The sequence below is a fragment of the Girardinichthys multiradiatus genome, chromosome 7 (genome assembly GCF_021462225.1).
Source record: "Girardinichthys multiradiatus isolate DD_20200921_A chromosome 7, DD_fGirMul_XY1, whole genome shotgun sequence".
NCBI classification, from domain to species: Eukaryota; Metazoa; Chordata; class Actinopteri; order Cyprinodontiformes; family Goodeidae; genus Girardinichthys; species Girardinichthys multiradiatus.
Genome location: NC_061800.1, coordinates 3,741,322 through 3,752,525, shown reverse-complemented (window position 1 = coordinate 3,752,525; position 11,204 = coordinate 3,741,322). Strand labels below are relative to the sequence as shown.

The 11,204-nt window shown below is 38.9% G+C and overlaps 1 protein-coding gene across 1 annotated transcript; it reads left to right on the top strand.

Annotated features, from left to right (window-relative positions):
* The first annotated feature begins 1,020 nt into the window (after nt 1–1,020).
* On the top strand, nt 1,021–2,108 carry LOC124871910 (trace amine-associated receptor 13c-like). Its single transcript, XM_047371535.1, has 2 exons — nt 1,021–1,193; nt 1,298–2,108. The coding sequence occupies exons 1-2, from the start codon at nt 1,021–1,023 to the stop codon at nt 2,106–2,108; spliced, it is 984 nt and encodes a 327-aa protein (XP_047227491.1).
* Nucleotides 2,109–11,204: the final 9,096 nt, after the last annotated feature.

Below are 11,204 nucleotides of genomic sequence, written 5' to 3'. Positions count from 1 at the left end.
AACAGCTAAGAACACATGCTCGCCTATTTCATGAGCCAGCTTAAATAAATTTGCAAATTAGGAAATAATATTTCCTTAAATATTATTTTACTAAACATGATGACTAATTAAACACCATTAAGACCCATTTATCCAAAAGGTTTGGTTCTTCTTCAAACTAATATTTCCTTAAATGTTATTTTAATATATACAGGCAGCTCATTAAACAGCATTGAGAATTGGTCATTCAGAAGGCTGATTTTATTCAGCAAATCACTCTTTAAAATGTTTTATCAAAATATTTTATCTGATCTTGCATTGGGACTAGTTGTTTAAAGGTATACCAATTATTGCCTAAGTTGGTTCCAAGACTAACTTATCCCAGTAAGCTTTTAGCTCGTTGAGCTTCTCATGAGTTTGGCCAGTGAGGAGAATGATTGGAAACCCACGTGTGAGTTTCTTCTCCAGAATTATGTGCACCTCCGTTACGTTGTAACCGCGTCTCAGTTTCCAGCGGGAAAAAAAGCAATGGTGGAGTGTCTCACATGTGCTCACTTTGACATCAGAGCTGCTACACCTACTTCCAGTAAACTGCAATGCATGCTGGGAGGTGTAGTAGCAAATGATACTGGGAGGTATAGTCCATCAACAGCAAGCCACCAAAGAATAATTTCAAAATATATTATCTGAAAGCATCTACTTTTTTTCAGGGGATGTGGAAGGGGTCTTACAACCTGAAGACAGGTAGATTAGATGTTTTCTTCCCACTTTGCTTCCAAATTTCATTACACAACAATATTTAGTATAGTATAAAATTAAATTATGTATAAGAATAACGATGATAACAATAACAATAATAATATATTTAGTACAACAGTCTTTTGCTGTGGCGACCAAAGCCCATAGGAGTGTGCCAACTCATTATGCCTCACCTCCACACAAATATAAGGAAGGTAGCAAAATATATAGGACAGTTTAATGGCAAAGAGATTGAGGCATAAAGCAAATTGAAAAGCTTCTGTTTCCCGTTTCTGTTTAATTATGAAAACTGTTGAGGAAGCTGAACTTTGCTTTCCACAGCTTCTCAATTCATCGTGCAGAAAGACTATGCTGCCTCCATCTGTATACCTGGTTATTTACATTACAATATCTTCCATCTCTCTTCTTACTGTGTTTCTGAATGTGCTGGTCATCATCTCCATCTGCCACTTCAAGTAAACGTTTTGAAAAGGAACAGTGTGCAAAATTTATTTTGTATGAATTGTGTATTAAGCCTGACAACCACTAATAGCATTGTACTGTTTTCTCATTTCTGTAGGAATCTCCACAGCCCTGCCAACATCCTCCTGCTCTCTCTGGCTGTCTCAGATTGCATGGTGGGATTCCTCATTTCATTTCAAATAGTGCTGATAGATGGTTGCTGGTATCTTGGGGACATCATGTGTGTCCTGTATGTTGTTTTGGACTATGTTAGCACTACTGCCTCAATAGGAACGATATTGCTTATATCTGTTGATCGTTACGTGGCCATTTGTTACCCCCTGTATTACCCCAGCAAAATCACTGAAGAACGAGCAAAGATGTGTGTTTCTCTGTTTTGGATGTGTTCCATTTTCTATCATTGTGTTCTTCTGAGAGACAACCTGCAACACCCAGGCAGGTATAATTCCTGCTCTGGAGAGTGTCTAGTTTTTCTAGATCATATTGGGGGAGTTTTTGATCTTTTGTCATCCTTCATTGGTCCTGTCACTGTGATCATTATTCTTTATGTGAGAGTGTTTGCAGTGGTTGTGTCTCAGACTTGGGCCATGCAGTCTCACGTTGCAGCCATCTCACTGCAGGGTTCAGCGAGACTCACAGCTATGAAATCTGAAATGAAGGCAGCTGTTATCCTTGGGATTGTTGTTGTTGTGTTTCTGATATGTACCTGCCCATATTTTCGTGTTACATTAATTGCAGAAGATGCTGCAGTCAGTGCTTCATCTGTAACATTTATTCTGTTCTATTTAAATTCCACCCTGAACCCTCTCATCTATGCACTATTTTACCCCTGGTTTAGGAAATCAGTTAAACTTATTCTTACACTGCAGATACTGACGTCTGGTTCATGTGACACCATCACTGTGTAAAGAGAGTTCTGTTCTCTTCATAAAGTTAATAAATAACTACTTCTGGGTGTGAATAAATCCTTTAAGAGATAACACATTTTCTCTTATGGGCCTTTATACTTCTCCTTGTGACAGGGATGTAGAGTAAAGTTACTATCCTTTGTCTCTTCGTTATAGATAACTGTTAAAAAAATCCTGAGAAACACTTAATTCCATATAAACTATGCATATAGAAAACAGGAAATGCTGTTGTAAAATCTGATGTATCCTTTTTCTGTTGACAAGATTAAAGATTGTCCTGTAAAGTGTTTTTGTAACATGAAACGTCATATAAATATTTCATATTTGAATAACTTCACCTAGAGTACATAAAGAGTACACATAAATAAGACATTTCACTGAAGAACATTGTGGAATAATTTCCAGTAATACAGTACTAAAGACTTAGAACAATTTTGCACCATGTAAAGAGATGCTCTCGTCAAGTTAATCAGTGAGTAAATACATTAACACTTTAGGCAATGAAGCACCTTAAACTCAGAGAATTTAATGTTTCTATAAATAGCAAAGGATAATCAGTTTTCACGAAAATAAAATGCTGCTAGTGTCACTAAAACACATTTTTTTACTAATTCTTAATAAATATGAAGAGCACTGCTTCTTGAACAGGCAGACGTTGATAGTTCGGAACTAGCATGGTGATTTCAGAGCTATGATCGGAAACCAAGAAAGAGAGTGTAAAGTGTTCTAATTAAGTTAAATGGACTGGAAAAGTTGAGACAAAATAAAATTCACTAGATGTACACTACCAGAAATCCTGCCCTTGATGCTTGTTAGAACTGTTCTGACTCATGAAAATGGTGTTTGTAGGAATATGCATATGTAGACCCTTACTACAGTTATGGCATAATTTACCCTTTGGAATGCTATTTGCACTCTTTCTTTCTTGTAAATAGGTGAAAACATCATGGAAATAATAAAGCCATACCAAATATTTTGCCCAATGCAATTTTTATAGATTGTTATACCTCATTTTCACTTTAAAATAACAGAAAACGTTTTTATTCACTGTCCCTGTGAGACAGTGTCTTTAATAATTTTCAACATGTTATGTATAAAAAATCTGGTGTTTTAGCTACTTGTTCATTTTTTTATTGAAAGATGAGCAAATGTTAAAATAACCTCATAATGTGAAGAAATGTCCTTATGATTGTAAGTGACCATGGTCTGTTTATTAAAAAGAGACTGTCAGAGAGGCCTAGAGGAAATTAGAGGAAAATTGTGAATAATTTAAAGCCAGTGAGTACTTTGAGTGTATGGTATGAAATCCAATACATCTGTCCATGCGGTTATCTCAAATGTTACAGAATCATCAGGCCAGTCTGACCCAGTCAGTTCACTCTAAAAAGTTTTATAAAATTATTAAACAAGCATTAGGTCACTAAAGAACATAGAGAAAATATGAAAAGTTTTTTTATAGGTCAAGACATTATGGGCTTGATCTTCAAAAGGTTTGGGTGCATGAAAACACGTGGAAACTGGTTTGCTTGTGCAAAGCTGATCTATAAAGCAGGTGCAAATCAAATTGTGTGTAAAATCAGCAGAACAGCGTGCCCAAACCTTTTAGCGTGCTTGCCTTCATGAATATGCACAACGTTCCGATTTATGGGAGGATATGCAAATGTGATTACTTACCACCCGCAAAGCAATTTATCAAACCTGAAAAGGATTAAAGATGCTGTTTTGGCATGTATATTTAGCACATTTGAAAGGCAAGGGCTAACTGGCAAGAAATATGTTGAGCGATGTTGTTTAACAAACAAAACTGAACATTAACAGCTATCAGAGACCAGAAAACCATCACAGATATTGAAGGACAAAATAATAACAAAAAACACAGATAGTGTTCCTGTTTCTCTTTATTCTTTTTTTTATTATTATTATTCTAGTTTCTTTGTTTTTTTGAATTGCTTCTACTTCTGCATACTTTGTGTTATTTCAACCGTTCAAACTTCGCAATATTCTGCTCATTCTGCTCTTTCCACTGACTATACTTTTGCTGTTTCTATTGTTGAGAATTACAATCATGTACTTTCATGCCATTAGTTTAGTTCGCATGTATAACCATAAAACTGAGACATAACATGTATTGTGAGCCTGAGACGGAGAAGTCAGAGGTCACATCAGGCTTCAGGTTAGAGAATGGGTTAATCCCAGGTCAGGATGTTCAGGATGTTCCCAGCAGCTGTGAGCAGTAAATGCCGGCTGTTAGTCATAAATAGGCAATAAAAGTATTCCCATAGGAGTAACTAATTTATAGTGGGGACACGGGAACATAGAAAACTCCATTAAGTGACATGTGGCTTCATAAACAAACCTCAAGCTTTGAAGCACTGATTGTAAGCAGGGGTGAAAGTAGTTTTAAATTCTTGCCGGTACTTAGGGGCGGAGCTAGGGGGGCTGGGGAGGCACTGGGGACATATATGCATGCATATATATCCATATATATGGGCACACAACATTATGGGTGACATACCAGAGTTCAAAAGAGGACAAATTGTTGGTGCACGTTTTGCTGGCGCATCTGTGACTAAGACAACAAGTCTTTGTGATGTATCAAGAGCCACGGTATCCAGGGTAATGTCAGCATACCACCAAGAAGGACGAACCACATCCAACAGGATTAACTGTGGACGCAAGAGGAAGCTGTCTGAAAGGGATGTCCGGGTGCTAACCTGGATTGTATCCAAAAAACATAAAACCATGGCTGCCCCAAATTACGGCAGAATTAAATGTGCACCTCAACTCTCCTGTTTCCAGCAGAACGTTCCGTCGGGAGCTTCATAGGGTCAATATACATGGCCGGGCTGCTATAGCCAAACCTTTGGTCAGTCATGCCAATGCCAAACGTCGGTTTCTATGGTGCAAGGAGCACAAATCTTGGGCTGTGGACAATGTGAAACATGTATTGTTCTCTGATGAGTCCACCTTTACTGTTTTTCCCACATCCGAGAAAGTTACGGTGTGGAGAAGCCCCAAAGAAGCGTACCACCCAGACTGTTGCATGCCCAGAGTGAAGCATGGGGGTGGATTAGTGATGGTTTGGGCTGCCATATCATAGCATTCCCTTCGCCCAATACTTGTGCTAGATGGGCACGTCACTGCCAAGGACAACCAAACCATTCTTGAGGACCATGTGCCTCCAATGGTTCAAACATTGTATCCTGAAGGCGGTGCACTAATACACACAGCAAGACTGGTGAAAGATTGGTTTGATGAACATGAAAGTGAAGTTGAACATCTCCCATGGACTGCACAGTCACCAGATCTAAATATTATTGAGCCACTTTGGGGTGTTTTGGAGGAGCGAGTCAGGAAAGGTTTTCCTCCACCAGTATCACGTAGTGACCTGGCCACTATCCTACAAGAACAATGGCTTACAATCCCTCTGACCAATGTGTAGGACTTGTATATGTCGTTCCCAAGATGAATTGACGCTGTCTTTGCCGCAAAAGGAGGCCCTTCACCATACTAATAAATTATTGTGGTCTAAAACCAGGTGTTTCACTTTCATTGTCTAACCCCTGTATATGATGTGGTGAAGACTCATTATCAGATATTATTTCCCGTTAAAGTACAGGTGGGAACAACACGGGATGCAGGAAGTAATCTCACATCCAGTGTAGAAATGTCTATAATTTGTGTAGAAATGTCTATAATTTGTGTTTGTGTTAATTGTTACTCTCATCGGTGCCCCCCTCAAATATATATATATATATATATATTGTTTTTTTTTTTTTTTTCAATTGTTAAAGAACTTCCATGTATGAAACAATGATAAACTATTTTCTGATGCATAACGTTTCTTCAGTTTCCGTCTTTTCTTTTGAACAAAGAAGTTATTGTTTTCTGCATTGTGGTCAAGTTTTGATTTCATTTAAATAAAAAAATTGACAGTTCGGTTGTTTTTGTGGTTTTTATTTAAAAGTCTGTAGATGGTAAGTGATTTATTGTTCGTCTTGTCTTAATGCAAGCAACGGTTTTTTATGTCTGTGCACCACCTGTGTAAAATTTCCCAGTCCATTAAATCAAACGCAGTCATCTCCTTGGCAACCATGCTGTTTTGGAGGTAAGCACGCATGCGCTCTCGTGTAGTGTATGTGAAATCTCTGGTCATAAGTGATGTTTTCGAGCTGTACTGTGTTGTTGTAATTCAGCAAAATAACATGAAACACAACTAGTTACTCTCCCTTTGCTTTTAACTGAGGTATGTAGCAGCAAGCAGACAGACATTAAACGTAGCGGTGCTCATTTTAAAGGCTGGCCTTTCACAAAAGCCTCGAGCTCCGAGGGGGGAGAAGCAAAGCAAGAGCATTGAGGCTCCAGCATAGCAGAACAGTTCAGAAACAATTTGGAATGAGGGGAAAATAGCTATATTTATAAACTGATTAAGTCGTGTTGTAGACTGCCTATTGGTAGCGGATCTGATCTTCTTTGTGTGCTCGGGAATTGTTGCAGCCGTAACTGGTTCTGGATGACCGCTTCGTAGCAGGCAGTTGTTCTTTCCTCTTCCCGGTACGCAGTACCGGCGCAGAATCTTTTAGTGGTAGGCAGTACCGGACCACACCGGCTCACTTTCACCATTGATTGTAAGACAGACCACTCGGTGACCAGCCGTAGCTTTGCTGCTGACCGGGTCTTCTCCCAAAGGCCTTTGGTAAATCTTTCTTTCTTTCTCTGTATCATTCTTTTTGTATGGAATATGCATTGGGAATTATTGGACTTATCATTTACCAAATTAAACTTGTGTTAATCTTAATTTCCTGCTCTTCATCTGTTCTTTCTCACGACATCCGGACTGGGGTGTTGAGGCTGTGTTATGATATCTGGTGGAATTATTTTACCTCAACACTACCTGTTATACTTTTCAAAATATTCCGCTTTTTCTACTACCACCCTCCCGTTTCTTCAAGACCTGGAGCATAACATCCCTAAAAGTAAGCAGTCCTCAAACGTTGGAAATATTATCTGGGAGGCTCACCTCTTTTTGCAAAACTGCCAAAACATCAATAGTGGCAGTGGCTTCATTTCTGTAAACATAGTAGTCTTCTCTTAGAGCTTGACAAAGAGCTATATACCTGTCACTAATTTCTCAAGGAAGAGTTTTTAATGAACACATGAACACTCTTAGCTGTTGTTTTCCAAATAAGCCTCAGCTTCTCACGAGAAGAAGGAAAACACAAGTCAAGAAGACAATGTTCAACCTCAATCAGATAAGCATCAATCATTGACTCCTGACTATCTGGATCAAAAACTGTCCTTAGCAAGGGATTCAAGCTGCTTAAAATGGATACCATGCTCCCAAGGTGGACCATGTCCATCTGAGAAGTCAAGCTGGTTTAGTTCATGAAATGGTGGAAGATCACGATCTAACCTCTGGGGAAGAAAATAAGTTTTCTCATTAATTAAATGAGAGCTTTCTAATGAGTGGACTTGTGCCTGGGCTGGTGGGTCAGGTTGGATTGAGTCTCCTGACAACCTTATGCGTCTCTTGTGGCACTTATGGGTCGACACAGAGTCAGAAGGGAGAGGGTTGCAGATCAGTTTGAAAGGCTGCTCCTTCCACCCAATTGGACCATTTGCACATGCTGAGTCTGGCACCCGGTCATCTTAGTGGTTCACTGCAATATGAGGTGGCAGGACACCACTGGAAACCCTGTGACTTCTAACACTTTGTTAGGGTAGGTGGAAATAAGCTGAACACTTGGACGTAGTTTAGGAAGGGGAGACTTTGTAGGCACTGGGATGCCTGTTGTCTGAGTCTGCCTCCTGCTGTGGCTGCTGTAGCTACTGTGAGTGAAAATGCAAATCAGGCACCTGAGAGGTGGGGGTCCATCCCCACCGTTTGGAATGCAGCTTTCCTGAGCTCATCTGCCTTCAGATCCTCTAACTTTGCTTCAGCTTTCTCCATCCTCTCCTCAGCTTTTGAGAGATCAAGCTTCACAGCTTTTTCTCTTTGAAGGGTCATCTGATGGGCAGTCTGTAACTGGAAATATATTTTAGCTTCCAGTTGTGATTTCTGCTGATACAACAAGGTAGGCCTACCAACAACATCTGAAATCTGAATCCCTCTAGTTGGATAGTCAGTTAGGTCAGGTAATTGTTGAATCTTTTTATCACATGCAGCAAGGTTAAATTGATTTAAAGGATTCCACTCATCTGGAGACAGACAGATGAGATCAGCAACAACCTTCTGCATCTCCACGTCTGCTGAATGCATAACGGAGTGTGATTCCACCATTCTGGCAGACACTACAAAACAACAACAAAGTTATGAGAAATTGCTGATAGCAACATCTAACAAATGTATGTCCAGCTATATATGTATCCTTGACTATACATATATTGCAAACATTCGTATGAGTGTAAAACAGTTGCACGGAAGTTAACCATTCAGCCTGTGACTTATGACAACACTATGCTCTAAGTGTTACAATGTTACTACTTTCTCTAGGGATATTTTGTGATTTTTGCATTAATTATTCACCTTTCTTTCAGAGGAACTAGTGATTAGGCACAATTCCTAATCTTTCTTTAAGGGAAGTTTGTTATTATAGTGATTCCTCATCCCTCCTGTGGCACGGTACATTATGCTTTAAAATGCAAAGTAAAAGAAAGGAAATTTGCTACACCTTCCTCAGGGTAATACTTGCAATTTGGCTTTTAATACAACCCCAATTATGACAGGTAGAATAGATTAAATTTGGGATTTGATCTGGCAATAAATCCTGTTCTTTCAAAACATAAAAGAAACTATAAAGTTCCTGAATGGATATATGCATCAAAAATCTTAAGTCAGATCCTAAAATTAACTGCAAAGTTAATTCACTTTCAAATTATGGTGTTACACAAAACACAAGTTTAATAAAATAATATTTAGGGAGACATTATTTTCTAGATTGGAAACGAACAACCTCTCTGGGTAAATAATCTTCAGCTGACTCAAAGTGGGTGAGCACGTGTTCTTAGCTGTTAGCGGTTGGAGCTAACAAAATAAGCTTGTTACCAGAATCAAACAAATAATTAAAATACCACTAATAAAAGGGTTGAAATGCAAAAGCGTGGACAGTGCATTATGGCCGATCTTCTGTGTTTCAAATCACCCTTCAAATAAAGTTTGTCTTAACTTTAAAAATACAAACATGTAAACATAAACTGTTTAGATGTGCTGAACAGCTAATCTGCTAGCACTGAGATAGCTGAGATCTCAACACAACAAAACCAAACTTCATAAAACGAACATTGTTTGGATTATTTCATTCTAAACTAGGTCTCTGCCCAAACATTACCTTACATGAACCGTGCTGAGGAAAAATTGTCCGGGGCGATAAAGTTGAGGAAAGCATCCACAGTGAACAAAGAGTTAACCTGCAGCTAACCTCCGTAGCTGTGGGGTGGGGCGGCTCGTTCTGCCAGGCCGCGGTGATCCGGTCCCATTGTCCTTCCTGCAGACCGAGAAAACTGTGTGTGTGTCACTCTGTGTTGTAGAGACAGGATCTCTGCGGGGAACTCTCTGGAACACTGTTTGCTTCTGTAGACCTCAGAAGGAAAAGTCAAGCCACACTTGCACCTTAATTAACCTGTTCATGAATGAATACCGGATACACAAACAGCAATTCATGATTCAATGATTGTGTGATGGTATGACACTCTTGGATCCAGTTTGAAGAATTATGTCTGTTTGCCAGCAAAGAGACATTAGCACACTTTGTGTGTCTCTCCTTCCAGTTCTGTTGGGGACCTGCGTGGAAGAGGTCTGTTTGTTGCAAAGCGGGGTTTTTATTCAAACAGTGATGTCACAGGAAGTCAGCTGTTACTCCTGTTCCTGGCTGTGCTGGAAGTAGGTTAATGCGATTAATTTTGAAAGTTCCAGGAAAGTTCTTACCGGCCTCTGATGTTGTAACCCATGGCTGGGGTCCAACACTGCCAATTTTTGCCCCATTGAAATGAATGGAAAACGTCAAAAACTCTGCTCAAATTTAACTGTTTTTGCCATTTAACTTTTTCCACATACATTCAGCTAGAAACTCCATTCAATGTTTAAAATGCTTTCACAACCTTCTGCTATTATTGTATTATTCAACAATTTGATATATTTTACAGTTTTTCTACAATTTTGGTTTAAAACTTTTTAAACCAGTTTTCAGTTTTACAATGTAATCCAATGACGGAATGTTAGTGCTGCTAGAGTGCACACTCTAACTTTTTAAATAACCTGAAAAAGGACGAACAAACTATCCTCACTCACTCAGTTTTCACTCTACCTATACAAATAATGTATCAGAACGTAGGAATCTCCTTTGCGATTTAGAAAATGTCACCCTCATTTGTGTGGGACTAACAGCAACATGTCTCAAAGCAACGCAAAGTCAACACACCTGGAATGGGCCACCTATAGGAATTTGGCAGACATCCTTAAACTCCCATGTTTTTGAATTGTCGCCTCTCGTAGATACCGTTCGAGGTAGAGACATGAGCCTTGTGCAGATTATCTTCAGACCTTGCTGGCGGTCAGATTGAAGGAATTTGATACGTTTTACTGTTTTGTCATACAAAAGGTTTGTTTAGGATTATCAAATCTGTCCTTCCCAAAAACACTTAAAATTAAAAAATTTCAAAATTATCCACTTTTCTACACTGTCACATCTCCTACATGTATTATAGTAGACACATGAAAATCTCCAGGATTGTTCACCTATGCCTGCTACCTACAGTCTGTTTCAGAGTTAAAAAAACTGCCTTTCACTCAGGTTAAAAATGCTCAAAATGATCCACTTATTTACAAGGTCACACCTCCCAAACTTGAAAAGCTCCATGATTGTTCAGCAAGGTTTGCTGATTCGTATGGTCCATGAATCAAAGTGATAGCCCTTCTAGTTTCTTAGTTATTAGACGTTGTTCGAGAGCATGTTCAAGCAGTTTTGTCTTTTTCTCCATTTTTTGCTTTATTTCCACCTAGTGATGTGCATTTCATATTATATTTTGAACAAAAAAGGATTGATATTATTGTTCCCCTGTCCAATCTGATAAAAACAGTCCAAGAATGACGTCGATAGC